The following is a 17,244-nucleotide window of genomic DNA, read 5'->3' as shown; positions in this document are numbered from 1 at the left end:
CAAAAAAAAAAAAAAAAAAAACTATGGACGGCCTGTCTCTATTCAAACCATTCCAACTGCACTGAAAAAAACCTTCCCACAGAGAAAACTCTGTCCCCAACGGCTTCACTGGTGAATTCTGCGAAACACGCTCATAAAAATAACACCCACTGTAAACAGAAGGCTTCACGAACTCCACACGGAGGGACGTTTTTCCCCAGAGACTCCCCGAGGCCAGGATCCCCCCGACGCTGAACCAGACCAACGCATCGCCAGAGGCGGCCGCAGGCCGCTCCTCCAGGAGCAGAGACGCGACCCCTGCGAGGCCTGGCGACGTGGGCCCCACACCCGGGAGCAGCGCGACGCGGCGCGGCGAGGCAGGGACCGGGGTCGCCCCAACGCCGCGGCTGCCTTCAGAACCCGACGCCCGTCAGGCCCGTTCACCTTGACGGGACCCCAGAGAAACCTCAGCCACCTCAGTCCAGGCACAAACACACGCCGACGATACCGGACAAAGCTCAAGGCGCACCTGTCGTTTCAAAGGGGAAAATGAGGGCCGGGTGCGGGGACTCACCCAGTGCCGTCCACACACGCTGACGGACACACACACACAATACTGTCCGCACACGCTGACGGACACACACACAATACTGTCCACACACACTGACGGACACACAGACAATACTGTCCCCACACGCTGACGGACACACACACAGACACACACACACACACACACACAGTACCGTCCACACACGCTGACGGACACACACACACAATACTGTCCGCACACGCTGATGGACACACACACAATACTGTCCCCACACGCTGACAGACACACACACAGACACACACACATAGTGCCGTCCACACACACTGACGGACACACAGACAGACACACACAGTACCGTCCACACACGCTGACGGACACACACACAATACTGTCCGCACACGCTGACGGACACACACACAATACTGTCCGCACACGCTGATGGACACACACACAATAGTGTCCCCACACGCTGACAGACACACACACAGACACACACACATAGTGCCGTCCACACACGCTGACGGACACACACACAGTACCGTCCACACACGCTGACGGACACACACACAATACTGTCCGCACACACTGACGGACACACACACAATACTGTCCCCACACGCTGACAGACACACACACAGACACACACACATAGTGCCGTCCACACACGCTGACGGACACACATATAATACTGTGCACTGACACTGAGGGACACACACATACAATACTGTCCACACACCCTGAGGGACACACACACACAGTGCCGTCCACACACACACAGTGCTGTACACACACGCTGACGGACACACACACACAGGGTCATACACACATGCTGACAGACACACAGACCCAGGGCACGAGCAGGTGATGACCCCACACGGGACAGGGACACCCAGGGCAGGAGCAGGTGATGACCCCACACAGGACAAGACGTCAGCAGAGGCCGCGAGCAGCGTCTGACGCCCGCAATCCCAGCACTTTGGGAGGTCGAGGCGGGTGTATCACGAGAGCCTTAGTTCGAGAACAGCCTGGGCAACACGGTGAAACCCCGTCTCTACTGTAAATACAAACAGGAGCCGTGCGTGGTGGCGGGCGCCTGTAGTCCCAGCTACTCGGGAGGCTGGGGCAGGAGAACCGCTCGAACCCGGGCGGTGGAGGCCGCTGTGCGCCGAGACGGCCCCACTGCACTCCAGCCTGGGAGACGGAGCGACTTCGTATCCAAAAAAAAAAAAAAATACCAGAGCAGTGACTACTTTTGGCAAGTTCACGTTTCTGATATTTTAGATCACAGCGTCTTGGGTCCATCTTCGCTTTTTTCATTCACTACGTGTTTGCCTCCAAGTCTTAGGAGTTTCTGACATTTCAACAACAATCACGACAGAAGCGTGGTGGTTCTTCCATCGGAAGAGTGTGCGCGGGCGCGGCGTACCCGGTCGTTCCACGGCCCGCAGGATGTGCAGGAACGCGGAGGGACTCAGAAAAGACACCGTGTGCGAAGGGGCCGGCGAGGTTTTCTCTAAGAAATGCAGACGTGTGCATGCGCACACTCACACGGACGCCTGGATGCACCTGCTCATGAGTCTAAGCAACAGTACCGGGGTGAAGCCAAGGTGTGGGGACCGTCGCCCGCGGGGAGAGTCGCCAGACGCACGGGCAGAACGTGGCCTGAGCGGAATGTGTCTCGTCTGTCGTGTTCACTCTGCAGCCACGGAGGTTTTCGTGTATGTGTCAAACAGAACGTTGTAAAGTCCCTGGAAAAGGCAGCCCCTGATAGAAAAGGGGGGCACTTCCCAACGTGTTCTGTGAGACCGCCATTTCTCTACAGGCAAAACCAGGGGAAAGACGCACAGGAAAACAGCCAACCAGCGTCTTCTCTGGGGATCCAGCTGCAAAGAGCATTGGAATCCAGCGACATATAAAGGAGGTGAGACACCGGCGACCACGTGGGATTTATGCCGGGAATGCAAGGCTGCTTTAACTCCCCTAACCCACCTGTTTAATACACTATATTAATAGGTTAAAAAACAAAAACCGGGCCAAGCTGAGTAATCCCAGCACTTGGGGACGCCGAGGCGGGCACATCACAAGGTCAAGAGATCGAGATGATCCTGCCCAACACGGTGAAACCCCGTTTCTACTGAAAACGCAAAAATGAGCCAGGCGTGCTGGTGGGAGCCTGTCATCCCAGCGACTCGGGAGGCTGAGGCAGGAGAGTCGCTTGAGCCCGGGCAGCGGCGGTTGCAGTGAGCTGAGATGGCTCCACTGCGCTCCAGCCTGGGGGTGACAGAGGGAGACTCTCTCTCAAACAAACGAAAAGCACAACAAAACAAAAAGCCAGCCGGGTGCGGACACTCAGCCTTGTCTTCCCAGCCGTTTGGGATGCTGAGTCAGGCGGATCCCCTGAGGTCGGGAGTTTGAGAACAGCCTCAACAACATGGAGAAACCCCGTCTCCACTAAAAATACAAAATCAGCCGTGCGTGGTGGCGGGTGCCTGTCATCCCAGCGACTCGGGAGGCTGAGGCAGGAGAGTCGCTTGAACCCGGGAGGTAAAGGCTGCAGCGAGTCGAGATCGCGCCACTGCACGCCAGCCTGGGTGACAGAGTGAGACTCGGTCTCACAACAAACAAACCCAAAAAAGAAAAACCGGTCACGTCACCGATTTAGGAAAACCGTTTGACGAAAGTGAACGTCCAATCTTGGTGAGAACGCTTCAGAGACTTGGGTAGATCTCGGAAGGGTGCCAGCTGGTAAATGGTTTCAACCGAAACCCGCTGCGGGCCGCACACTCACAGGTGAAAGGGGGGCGGTCTCCCCCAAGGCCAGGGACGGGACGAGGCTGCCCCTTTCACTTCTGTTCAACGCCGCAGCCCAGGTGCTACGCACAGTGGCCAGGCAGGAAGACAAATTACACACATGCACACCCAGGAAGGAACTAAGACTGTATCTACTTGCAGGTGACGCGGTCTTGTGTCCACTAAGAAACGATCAGAACGAGGCCGGGCGTGGGGACTCAGGCCTGCCATCCCAGCACTTTGGGAGCTAGAGGTGGGCAGATCACCTGAGGTCGGGAGTTCGAGACCAATATGACCGACACGGAGAAACCCCGTCTCTACTAAAAATACCCACAAAAAAATTTCGCCGGGTGTGGTGGCGGGCACCTGTAATGCCAGCTACCCAGGACACGGAGGCAGGAGAAATGCTGGAACCCGGGAGGCGGAGGCTGCAGTGAGCCGAGATCACACCACTGCTCTCCAGCCTGGGCAGCGAGAGTGAAACTCCGGCTCAACAACAGCAGCAACAAGAACAGAACTATGAGAACGGATAAACGAGCTGAGAAGGATTGCCAGATGCAGGGTCAGCGCAGAAAAACGAACTGTCGTTCCACATCCTTCCGGTCGCAATCCTGAAATAGAACTCAGAGAACAATTCCACTGACGACAGCATGAGAAGCAGGAGAGCGCTCTGGCGTAAACGTCACACCGCGCGCGGCATGGCGCCGTGGAATCTGCAGGACACTTCTGAAGGGAGTGAGGGCAGGTGTGAATCAATGGAGAGGCCCCACGCGTGCCAGTCGGAACCTCAGGAGGGCCAGCTTGGCAGTGGCACCCCACACTGGCCTACGGAGTCTCCAGCAAGTCCTTGTGGAAACGAACGAGCAACTCTGAACTTTGTAGGTGATTGCACAGGATCCCCAAACCCGAAACAGTCCTGAAAGGAAGAAGAAAATGGGAAGACTCCCACGTTCCCTGCTTCAAAACTTCACCCACGACAGTGAAGGCGGCGTGGTGCGGGCAGGGCCAGGATACGGACGGGCGAAACGGGGTCCGGCTCCACCCCACACCCTCGACTGTGGCCGACCACTCCGTGGGGGAGGGAGAGTCTCTTCGGCAAATGCTGCTGAGACCCCCGGATGTCCACGTGTGGAACCATGAGGTGGGCCCCGTGTCACGAAAATGAACTCACAACGCAGCGCAGACAAACGGGAGCGCTGAAACTAGACTCCGCTTAGAAAACAAAAAGCCTTCGTGAGCTTGGAAAAACACGGAAAACACGTGCAGAACTCATCCGAGCACGGATGTGTACTCAGAATACATCCACCTCGTGCCAACGTGCCGTGGCTCACGCCCGTCATTCCAGCACTTTGGGAGGCCGAGGGGGAGAAGGGCTTGAGCTCCAGACCAGCTCGGGGAACACGGCGAGACCCCCGTCTGCACAAAACATACAAAACACTGGCCAGGCACGGGGGTGCCCGCCTGTCGTCACGGCCACTTAGAGGGCCGGGCGGCGGGAATCACCTGAGCCCGGGGGGTGGAGGCTGCACGGAGCTGAGGTGGTGCCACTGCACTCCAGCCTGGGTGCCAGACGGAGACCCTGTCTGAAAAGGGAACCCAAAGCAGAATGAGAAAATGAGAGACAATCCCAGTGACAACAGGGTAAGCTGCGGAACACACGTCTGTGTCGAGAGGTACATGCAGCCAGCAAGTACACGGAAACACAGTCCACGTCCGGAGACACGAGGGAAGGACACGCGAGGGCCGCCGTGGACACAACGGACGGCCACCAGGCCACGACGTGCACAGGCAGGGACAGGGAGACCCCAGTGCACGGTCACCAGGCCACAATGTCCACAGCTGGGGGACACTGAGACCCCAGTGCACACTCACGAAACCACGCAGTCCACAGCTGGGGGACAGTGAGATCCACCTTGGCCTCTCCACCCCACACTCACACGCCCACGGCACCCACTTCAGCCGCCCGCCACACCCTCACACGCCCACGGCACCACGTCGCCCTGTCCACCTCGCCCTCACACGCCCATGGCACCACGTCGCCCTCTCCACCTCGCCCTCACACGCTCACGGCACCACCACGGCCTCTCCGCATCCCGCGCGTGTGACCCGCACCTTGGCCACCAGGCCCATGTCGTCCATGCTGGCCCTCTCCTGGGGGAACTGGGCGAAGGTGCCCTCGATCTTGCTGATGATGGCGTCCACGTTGACGGAGTCCTGCGGGCGGCCTCTGGGGAAGTAGAAGGTCGGAATGCTTTGGCTCGTGGCCGGGGGCAGAGGCTCCTGCTTCAGCGTCTGGACCTGATGAGTCAACAGAAGCAACTCGGTTAGAACCTGGGAGCCGCTGACGCCTTCTCCACCCGGACACGGGACCAACAGCAAGGGCCTCTCTAGGGCCCATGGCGCCAAGGCCGGCTGATCCCACACCCCCCACTGCAGGGTCACCTCCACCCGGCCACGGGGACACACACACACCCCACTGCAGGGTCACCTCCACCCGGACATGGGGACACTCACACACCCCACTGCAGGGTCACCTCCACCCGGCCACGGGGACACTCACACACCCCACTGCAGGGTCACCTCCACCCGGCCACGGGGACACTCACACACCCCACTGCAGGGTCACCTCCACCCGGCCACGGGGACACTCACACACCCCACTGCAGGGTCACCTCCACCCGGCCACGGGGACACTCACACCCCACTGCAGGGTCACCTCCACCCGGCCACGGGGACACTCACACCCCACTGCAGGGTCACCTCCACCCGGCCACGGGGACACTCACACACCCCACTGCAGGGTCACCTCCACCCGGCCACGGGGACACTCACACCCCACTGCAGGGTCACCTCCACCCGGCCACGGGGACACTCACACCCCACTGCAGGGTCACCTCCACCCGGCCACGGGGACACTCACACACCCCACTGCAGGGTCACCTCCACCCGGCCACGGGGACACTCACACCCCCCACTGCAGGGTCACCTCCACCCGGCCACGGGGACACTCACACACCCCACTGCAGGACCACCTCCATCTTGGGGGCTGCCTGATGCCAAGAGGGACCCCACAGGGGGGTGGCTGCTGCACAGAGTACCCACCTCACCTGGCAGGGCAGGCGAGCAACCCAGATGCCCGAGACGCGCACGAGGACCCGCTCCCGATTCCCACGGGCCACACCACTGACCGCACGCCTGGCAGGGTCCTGGGGACAAGGTCAGCCCCACGCCCCAGACATCCGAGAGCATGGCCACAGTGAGGCACAGCCCTGCCCCTGGAGCCCGGTTGACTCCCATCCTAAGTGGCAGATGGTGAGCGGGCACCCACAGAGGCAGGAGAGGGCGTCGACCCCAGGCCCTGCTGCAACACAAGCCTCAGGCCCTCGCCCAGTGCAGAGCCCAGGCCACGGGCTCTCGGCGACACTCAGCACCAGCTCTCCCTCACCCGGAGCATCCGCAGGACCCAGACCAGTCACTCTACAGTGTCCTGCTTCAATCTCCACAAAACCTGCCAGCTGGATTGTTTACTGTCACTCTGTGATACTGCAACACCGAGAAAAACAGTCCACGACGTCAGCAACCACACGGTGCCCTCGTCCATCAACTACCCAGGGACGGGGCTGCGTCCTCCTCCTCCAACTCCCACGGAGCAGAGGTCGAGGTACGAAGTCCCAGAACCAGTGGACCACCGCTCCCGAGAACTTATGGCTGCAGCCGACTCTGCTGCAGGTTTGCAGATCAGACTCACGTCGCCACGGTGGCGAGAAACCCGCGCACAGCCGGGCACACTGGCTCGCGCCTGTAATGCTGGCACTCTTGGAGGCTGAGGCGGGCAGAGTGCCTGACCTCGGGAGTCCGAGACCAGCGTGGGCAACATAGCAAAACCTCATGTCTACTAAAAAAAAAAAAAAAACAAAAATTAGCCAGGTGTGGTGGCACGTGCCTCTAGTCGCAGGCCCTGCGGAGGCTGAGGTTGGGCAAACCGCTGGAACTGCAGCGAGACGAGATGGCACCCCCGATCCCCAGCCCGAGCAACAGAGCAAGACTCTCTCCCAAGAACCCGCCCTCAAACCAAAAATGTAAACTTATTCCCATGCAGGTGGCAAGAAACCTCCCCAGGCTCTGAGAAAAAGGAGCAGGTCCCAGTCTGCCACCACCCACAGGCCCACAGAAGTGAGGCACAGGGAGGGAGGGGCTTTCTGTCCCTCACGGTGAGGGGAGAGGGGCTTCGGACTCTGGCACTGCCGGGCTATAAAACAACGAAACCTCCTGCATTTTCCGGAATAGAACAGAAGGCCGGGCGCGGTGGCTCACGCCTGTGATCCCGGCAGTCTGCGAGGCCGAGGTGGGCGGATCAACTCAGGTCAGGAGTTTGAGACCAGAGTGACCAACGTGGAGAAACCCCATCTCTACTAAAAATAGAAAAAAAATAGCTTGCTGTGGTGGCACGTGCCTGTCATCCCAGCTACTCCAGAGGCTGACGCAGGAGAACTGATTGAACCCAACAGGCAGAGACGGTGCTGAGCCAAGATGGTGCCACTGCACTCCAGCCTGGGCAACAAGAGCGAAAGTCGGCCGGGCGCGGTGGCTCACGCCTGTGATCCCAGCACTCTGCGAGGCTGAGGCGGGCAGATCAAGAGGTCAGGAGTTTGAGAACAAACGCTGTCTTTAGTAAAAGTACTAAATAGGCCGGGCGCGGTGGCTCAAGCCTGTCATCCCAGCACTTTGGGAGGCCGAGGCGGGTGGATCACGAGGTCGAGACATCGAGACCATCCTGGTCCACATGGTGAAACCCTGTCTCTACTAAAAATACAAAACATTAGCTCGGCATGGTGGCACATGCCTGTAATCCCAGCTACTCGGGAGGCTGAGGCAGGAGAATCGCCTGAACCCAGGAGGCGGAGGTTGCGGTGAGCCGAGATCGCGCCATTGCACTCCAGCCTGGGTAACAAGAGCGACACTCCGTCTCAAAAAAAAAAAAAAAAAAAGTTCTAAATTCAGCCAGACGCGGTGGGAGGTGCCTGTAATCCCAGCTACTCGGAGGCTGAGACAGAAGAATCACTTGAACCCGGGGGGATGGACGCCGAGGTGAGCTGAGGTCACACCACTGTGCTCCAGCCTGGGTGACAGACTGAGGGTCTGTCTCAAAAAAAAAAAAAAAAAAAAGCAAAATGGTCTCAAAACAAAACAAACAAGAGAGAGAAATGAGACCATTGAAACCACGAGCAAAAAAAACAAAAAACAAAAAACAAAAAAGCAACAACAAAAAAAAACCACAGGTAAAAACACAGTGACACGTAAATTCGAGAGATTTAAAGCAGGTGAGCAGGAAACGGACATGGAGGGGTGCCGGAGCGGACTTGGTGACGTGGGAGAAACAGGTTCCCAAAGGCTTCACCCTGCACCCCCAAGAGCCGGAGACTGGCCGAGGCCGGAGGCTCCCCCGAGCCCCAGCAGAACAGGAACGGTAACCCAATCCTCCACAACCAGCAGGAAACCACGGTCTCCAGAACAAACCAAATACAACCCACAGCCAGAAACGGGGTGCCCAGCCGGGCGCCGTGGCTAGCTCTGTGGGAGGCCGAGGAGGGCGCATCACCTGAAGTCGGGAGTTCAAGTCCAGCCTGCCCAACGTGGCGAAACCGTGTTTCTACTGAAAATACAGACATCAGCCGGGCGTGGTGGTGCGCGCCTGTCGCCCCAGCTGCTCCGGAGGCTGAGGCAGGAGGGTCGCTTGAACTCCGGAGGTTGCGGTGAGCCGAGATCGCGCAGTTGCACCCCAGCCTGGGGGACAGAGTGACGTTCTGACTCAAAAAAAAAAAAAAAACGAAAACAGGTGTGATGTTCAAAGCAGCAAAAAGACGTGCAGCAGCTTCTCAACAGAGATCGCAGACACCCCAAGCAGGAGGACGCTGCGGCCAACCTCGGGCCTTCTGTCGTGGGACGGTCTCTTTCAAGAATGTCACGCAGCCGGGCGCGGTGGCTCACGCCTGTGATCCCAGCACTTTGGGAGGCCCATGAGGACGGATCACCTGAGGTCAGGAGTTCAAGACCGGCCTGGCCAATATGACAAAACCGTGTCTCTAGTAAAAATACAAAACTCGGCCGGGCGTGGTGGCGGGCGCCTGTGATCCCAGCTGCTCGGGAGGCTGAGGCACGAGGATCTCTTGAACCCGGAAGGCGGATGTTGCAGTGAGCTGAGATCGCACCACTGCACTCCAGCCTGGGCAAGAGGGCGAGACTCCGTCTCAGAAAAAAAAAAAATGAGATGAACGCTTGGACATTTTTATAGCAAAGGTGACAGAGAAGAGGCGGGCGGGTGGTCGTGAAGCCACAGCTGAGGACACGAGCCTGGGCCTGCCAAACGGAAGGTCGGAATTGGAAGAAGAGACGCACAGCAGAGCGGGTCGCAGTGACCAGTGCGAGGAGCTAAGCAGGTGACCACAGAAGTCCGAGATGGCGACTACGTTCCGTCCTTAAAAATCTCCACATGGCAACAGCGCACCAGGGAGACGGGGAGTGGAATGTGTGTGTGACGGTTTGGGGGCTGCAGGAGAAGATACTGATCGATGTTGGGCTTTGAAAAATTTACGAGTCGGCATTGCTTGCTTGCTTTTTTTTTTCCCCTAAGAGACGGGGTCTCACTATGTTGCCCAGGCTGGCCTTGAACTCTGGCCTCCAGCGGTTCTCCTGCCTCAGCCTCCCACAGTGCTGGGATCACACGTGTCCGACCAGCAGCTGACATTTCTGGGATAAACGGTGAGCCACTAGAAGGTCCGTTCTGTCATCGAGAGGAAAGGAGCAGAGACCCAGGGGGACAGGGGGAGCGTCATATGGAGGGGCCGGCGGCATCAACGTCACTGAGCACCTGCTGCGGAACTGAGACGGAGAACCGACCGCAGGAGGAACACAGCCTCTGTGTGTACGGAGAGACCTGACACAGAGGCCGCGGGAGATGTCGGCGGCCTTCGGGGAACCACGTGCTCCAGTTAGGAGACCGAGGCCTGACCACAGGAAGAAAACAGCCTCCACGTGGAGAGAGAGACGTGAGACAGGGTCTCTTCCAAGAATGACGTGAGGCTGGGCGAGCTGGCTCACGCTGGGAATGCTAGCACTTTGGGAGGCCCAGGAGGGGGGATCACATGAGCTCCGGAGTTTGAGACCAGCCTGGCCCACAGGCTGAGACATGCAGCAGACTTCAGAGAGCCACGCAGTGTGGTCCTAAGACGGAGGCCTGCCTGCAGGAACACAGGGGCCGTGGGAGATACGGAGCCTCCAGTGAGCCACGCCGTCTGGGCGTACGACGGACACCTGCCTGCAGGAACACGAAGGCTGTGGGAGATACGGAGCCTCCAGTGAGCCACGCCGTCTGGGCGTACGACGGACACCTGCCTGCAGGAACACGAAGGCTGTGGGACGTGCACCAGGCTTCAGGAGCCAGAAGCTGAACGCTCGTTTTCCAGATGGAAAAAGATAGAGCACGCCGACAGGAAAGAGAGCAGCGCGCCGGTGTTGCCGTGTCAGCATCCGTGAAGTCAGCACAACGTCAGGGACAGATGTGGAGACAGAGAGGCCACCACAGAACGCCGAAGAGGTCAGTCACGGGAGGACACAAACACTCCACGGGGGCCGACGCTACCCACGCCTGACAATGCAGCCTTCGCGCTCATCAAGTAAAGACGGCTGGACACACACTCAGTATGCCAGGGAAGGTGGAGCCCACCCACCCAGGGCAGCAACGGGGGAGGCCGGGCCCACGCATGCCGGACGCTTATCGGGGGAGGCCGGGCCCACCCACCCTGGGCAGTAACGAGAAAGCTGTGCCCACCCACCCTGGGCAGTGACGAGAAAGCTGTGCCCACCCGCCCCAGGCAGCGACAGGGGAAAGCTGTGCCCACCCACCCCGGGCAGTGACAGGGGAAGCTGTGCCCACCCACCCTGGGCAGCGACAGGGGAAAGCTGTGCCCACCCACCCTGGGCAGTGACAGGGGAAAGCTGTGCCCACCCGCCTCGGGCAGCGACAGGGGAAAGGTGTGCCCACCCACCCTGGGCAGCGACAGGGGAAAGCTGTGCCCACCCACCCTGGGCAGCGACAGGGGAAAGCTGTGCCCACCCACCCTGGGCAGTGACAGGGGAAAGCTGTGCCCACCCGCCCCGGGCAGCGACAGGGGAAAGCTGTGCCCACCCGCCCCGGGCAGCGACAGGGGAAAGCTGTGCCCACCCACCCTAGGCAGTGACAGGGGAAAGCTGTGCCCACCCGCCCCGGGCAGCGACAGGGGAAAGCTTTGCCCACCCACCCTGGGCAGTGATGGGGGGGAAGTCAGACCCACCCACCCTGCGCAGTGATGGGGGTAAGTCAGACCCACCCACCCTGGGAGTGACGGCGGAAGCTGGGCCCACACAGCCCGGGCAGTGACAGAGGGAAGCTGGGCCCACCCGCCCCGGGCACCAATAGAGGACAGACGGAGCAAGAAACAGCCCGGGCACCCCAAGCTCGCGGGCCCTGGAGATTTACAAGTTTAATCTCCGGGACATAAATAGACCCGGCCCCAGCACAGCTGCAGAACACACATTCCTTTCAACACACACAGGGCGCTTGGGCAGCGGCCACGTCTCAGGCGGCAGCAGGTCTCGCCGGGTCTGAAGCCGTCGCGGAGCAGGCGGCCCGCCCCGAACAGAGCCACCGGGCCCGGCGTCAGCCGCACACACAGGAGGCGGCGCGACAGCTGCGTGCGCGTGGAGGAAGAATCTGCAGTCAGCCGCCTCCTCGCTGAAACAGGAAGGCGGACCGGAGGGGCGCCCGCTCCCGGCCAGGCCCCGTCCACCCTCCGCAGGGCGGCACCTCGCGAGGCGCTGGGCGAAGCAGCTGTCACGCAGGGCACGCTGACAGACGCGACACCCTGCCTCCCAGAGAGCTATTTCTGTGGAGGGCACCGGGAGGCAGCTCCTGACTCGCTGCAGTTCCACGGTCACAGACGCCGCGCTGACCCCTCCAGAGCACAGCACGGTGTACGAAACACGTGCACGCGCCGGCCAACACAAAGCCTGGGCCTGACACGGACGCGGCCCGTTTGTGTGCACAAGTGCGTGTGTGGCAGGGTGCGGGTACGTTCCACGGGAACACAGGTCGCGAGGGCCGTGACCGGTCCTCCGAGGACGCCAGCAACACGCAGAAACGACCCTCGTGCCCACCCCGGCGGGACGGGAGGGCGGGCTCGCGGCCACAGAGGACGCTTCGTGCCTTCCCGGGGCCCTCTTCAGATGGAGTCGGAAGCACGGCAGCTGTGGTGTGGGATGTGGGGGTTCGGGCAGGACCCACACTCACAGATTGCAGCTGAGCCCCTCGCCCACCCAGCTGACGGCCACCACCTGGGAGGCAGGGCCTGCCACAAGCTGGGAGCGTCCTTCTCGGCCACACGGGCCTCCCAGGGACCCTCCGTGAAGGCTGGTATAAGTCTGCCAGCGACGCCTGCAACGGCACGGTGCACGGTAAACACGGGGGCCGGAAAGGTCAGCGTCTACCCAGAGGAGTGAACACGGAGACATAGAGCCAGGGGCCACGTGGACGTTCATGATCCCCTCTATCCAACAGGGAGAACTGGGGTGGGGGTGGACACGGAAGGTCCACGTGTCTGAGTCCACGCACACTCACGTGGGCTAATGCTCACAGACATGGCTGAACCAGACCCCACGTGGATGCTGTCACGTGGGCTGACGCTTGCTCACACGCACGGCTGAGCTGGGGCCCACATGGAGGCCCTCACATGGCCTGATGCTCATTCAAACACACGGCTGAGCCGGCCCCGCATGGAGGCCGTCACGTGGCCTGACACTCGCTCACACACACGGCTGAGATGAGCTGTGCTGAGCAACTGGGCCTCTGCAGAGACGTCCACTGGGCCCTGCACCCACGGCTCCGGGGAGCTGCGCGTCTCCACCGAGCTTGGAAGGCAGGGCTGGGGGACGTGGGGATCATGGCACCCACCAGCCGAGGGCTGACGGGGGATGCCGGGGTGCACGGTGAAGGAGGATCGGCACCCTCCCTCCTGAGGCTGGTCTTCTGTGTGGGTGTCCCCACCCGGGCTTCTGTTTCCTGTGAACCCCCCTGGCTGCTGCTCCCCACCAGGTGGGGAACCCCAGCTCTGCGTCCTCCGTCACCCAGTCCTGGCAGGGGCACAGGCCTGGGCAGCGTCCTGGGCAAACCGAAGGCCACGAGGGGAATGGCACGTGCTCTCGCCGCAGACCGGAGAGGTGCCGTGAACGTGCACGCCATCAGGGATGTGCAGAGCCCAGGCTGTCACCAGGCCGCCATCAGCTCCGAGTACGGGCGGCTGCCGCCTTGGGGGCATGGATGGTGCTGTGTGGGTCTGCGCATCCGCCTGAAGGACCCTGTGGGGACGCTGGATGGTGTCTGTGTGCTGAGCCGGTGGGTGTGGGGTGGGACAGTCACTCTCCAGGCAGGGAGGGCCAGGCTGGGGCAGCACAGCTGTCCCGCGCAGGGAGCAAGGTCTGAGCTGCCCCGGAGTTGCCCAGAGACAAAGGCCTGAGGACTCTTGGGCAGGAGGGTGCGGGCACGGCAGCTCCAGCAAGAAGGCCTCGGCTAGGCAGCTGCATGGCCACGCTCCAGTGGCCTGCGGGGACCCACGGCGAGAGCACGTGCTGTGTAACACGCTGCCATCACACAGGGGCCTCCTGGGACCCACGGCGAGAGCACGTGCCGTGTGACACGCTGTCATCACACAGGGGCCTCCTGGGACCCACGGCGAGAGCACGTGCCGTGTGACACGCTGTCATCACACAGGGGCCTCCTGGGACCCACGGCGAGAGCACGTGTGTAACACGCTGCCATCACACAGGGGCCTCCTGGGACCCACGGCGAGAGCACGTGCCGTGTAACACGCTGTCATCACACAGGGGCCTCCTGGGACCCACGGCGAGAGCACGTGCCGTGTAACACGCTGCCATCACACAGGGGCCTCCTGGGACCCACGGCGAGAGCACGTGCTGTTCCCATCCCAAGGCGGGAGGACACTGAACCTGAACACCCCCACCTGGCTGGTTTGGTTTGGCCAGGAGGCTGGGTCCTGGGTACTGGGAGGCGGGCAGTGGCAGGGAGGAGGTGGAGCTTGAGTTTCCCACCTGGGCAGGGAGCAGCCACCAGGGGGTTGGCGGGAAACAGATGCCCACAGCGGGAGGAGCAAGCTCAGGAGCCTCTGCCACGGGCTCGTGGCCATGCCTGACGTTGGCGTGGAAGGCTGTGATGTCACGGGACTCCTCGGAACGGCAGCGTGCTGCCCTGCCCGGAACGTCTGAGGGCAGAGGCACCGCACCCCGACACTTCCAGTGGCTCCAACAGGGACGCCCCCCGATGCCCCTCCCGAGGACGTGTCCACGTGGGGTGGACCCTGACAAACAGGACCCACGCTCACGCAGGCAGTGAAGGCAGCTGGGACGCCCCTCTTCTCCCCAACACCGCCCCACAAACACCCGAAGATGAGCCTGTAACTCACCCACCAACCCTCAGAGAACACACTCTGCACAAAGTCGATTCTCACTCCTGAAGACGTGGAAACCCATTTTCCGCAAAGTGAAGCAGACTTCCGTAAACAGAATTCCTGGTTTCCCGATGTGACGCTAGCAAAATACCGTCCCGCCGAAACAACGCACGCTTCGGTGACTGCGCTCTGCCTTCCACAGGGGGATACACAGGTGCTCGGTCACCACGGGCCCCACACAGAGAGTCATGGCCCTGCTGCAGGGCGGAAGGCTTCCTCGCCCAGCCATGTCCACGTGTGAGCTAACCACATAAGAGACTCCACAGCCCTCACACAAGATGCATGTCCCCGCTGCAGGGCAGAGGGCTTCCTCATCCAGCCACGACCACTTGCCAGGTAACCACCTAATAGACTCCACAGCCGCCACAAAAGAGTCACGGCCCCGCTGCAGGGCAGACGGCTTCCTCATCCAGCCACAGGTGAGGTAACCACCTAGGAGACTTCACAGCCGCCACAGAAGAGTCACGCCCCACTGCAGGGCAGACGGCTTCCTCATCCAGCCACGTCCACATGTGAGCAAACCACCTAACAGACTCCACAACCGCCACAGAAGAGTCATGGCCCCTCTGCAAGGCAGAAGGCTTCCTGGTCCAGCCACATCCACATGTGAGCAAACCACCTAAGAGAATCCACAGCCCCCACAGAAGAATCGTGGCCCCGCTGCAGGGCAGAAGGCTTCCTTTTACAGCCATGTGTGAGCAAACCACCTAAGAGACTCCACAGCACCCACAGAGAGTCACAGCCCCGCTGCAGGGCAGAGGGCTTCCCTGTCCAGCCACGTCCACGTGTGACCAAACCACCTAAGAGACTCTGCAACCACCAGGCACACACCTCCCGCAGATCGTGCTAAAAGCTCAGCTCACTCTGAACGGTCTCCAGGTTAGGAGGATTTTAAAGAAACCGTCCTTGTAACACAAACCTACAGCCCCTACTCACTTACAGGCAGAACGTCCAAACCTGGAAGACAGAGGTCAGATGAAAACTCTGAAGGAGTGTAAAAGCTGACGTGATCTTAGAGAAAAAATTCCAATGAAAGAGAAAGAAGTGGGTCTCCCTCCCCCTTTAAACCGGATGCTTTGGGTCAACCTGACGTTTCGGCCGCTAGCTCCAGACTCCTGGAACTGAGGTGGAAAAATGCCCGCCACGCACACCCACCCAGCCTGGGTGAGATTCGGCCCCAGCCGAAGACTAACCTCTCAACTTATACAGGGATTGTCAAGGGAAGACTCACATGTTTAAACAACATGGGACTCGTACGACTAACCTACACAATGTCCAAGGGAGAGACACACATCTTACTTCCCTGAGCACGTACCCGAACTGAGATGACATTTCAAAGCCGGCCAGGGTGGAGGCTGACGCCCCTAATCCCAGCACTTTGGGAGGCCGAGGCGGGCAGCTCACCTGAGGTTAGGAGTTCCAGACCAGCCTGGCCAACATGGTGAAACCCTGTGTCTACTAAAAATACAAAATTAGCCGAGCATGGTGGCAAATGCCTGTCATCCCAGCTACTCAGGAGGCTGAGGACCAGAGTCACTTGAACCGGGAGGCGGAGGTTGCAGAGAGGGGAGATCGTGCCACTGCACTCCAGCCTGGGCGACGGTGAGACTCTGTCTCAAAAGATAAAATAAATTAAAGAAAAAAAAAAGGAAGCCAGTGAGTTACTGAATGAAACCACACTGGGCAAACGGCGTGGTATGTCAGTGATAGCTCAACAGACTCTTAAGGAAACAAGGCAGCCCGTGGGAAGAAATGTGTGAATCGGAACAAGTACGGGAAACTCTCCCACCCAAGGCCTTTTCCAAGGGTGAAGGAATTTCCCCGCACTTATTACCATCAATCCGGGTAGGACTTAAATGAAACATCCGTGTGCAGCGAACCCGAGGCACTGCCGGCTCTCACCCCCTTGGCTCATCTCAGCAGGGTGCCACACTCACAGCTAAACTCCCGGGAAAGCCGCGGGTGCTCTTCTCCAAGTCGGCTTTTCCTACCCAGCTTGGCACAGCTTCCCAAAGAGCACCACCCGGTTTTCCGCGGCGCGTGGCCCGGGCGGGTCCCTTGCGCCCACCACTGGCCCTGAAAATCTTGCGTTCGGGCCCTGCCGGGGACACCGGGTGCCAGGAGTGGCGGTGGGGTTGGGGTGGGTACCCGCGTGGGCCAGGAGGGACACCGGGTGTAAAACAAGGAGTGGCGAAGTGGGGATCCCATGCGGTGTGCGGCCAGGAGCGGCGAGGGAGGTCCCTGCTTGGGGCCAGGAGGGACACCGGGTGCGCGGCCAGGAGCAGCAAGGTAGGGATCCCCGACGGTGTGCGGTCAGGAGTGACGGGGGGGGGGGGCAGGTTCCCACGCGGGGACCGGGCAGAGCGGCGG

The 17,244-nt window shown here is 60.5% G+C and overlaps 1 protein-coding gene across 3 annotated transcripts in view; it reads right to left on the bottom strand.

Annotated features, from left to right (window-relative positions):
- The window catches only part of PPP2R3B (protein phosphatase 2 regulatory subunit B''beta), a 50,032-nt gene that overhangs the window by 19,024 nt on the left and 13,764 nt on the right, over positions 1-17,244 (bottom strand). For all 3 annotated transcript variants that reach the window (XM_039463504.2, XM_039463502.2, XM_039463503.2), the window contains exon 2: positions 5,432-5,617. In XM_039463504.2, the coding sequence (XP_039319438.2) occupies positions 5,432-5,617 (186 nt within the window). The remainder of the gene's footprint in view (positions 1-5,431; positions 5,618-17,244) is intronic.

The sequence above is a fragment of the Saimiri boliviensis genome, chromosome Y, assembly GCF_048565385.1.
Source record: "Saimiri boliviensis isolate mSaiBol1 chromosome Y, mSaiBol1.pri, whole genome shotgun sequence".
In the NCBI taxonomy this organism is placed as follows: Eukaryota; Metazoa; Chordata; class Mammalia; order Primates; family Cebidae; genus Saimiri; species Saimiri boliviensis.
Note: the sequence above shows the minus strand (reverse complement) of the source record. Positions and strands in the feature narration are given on the sequence as shown.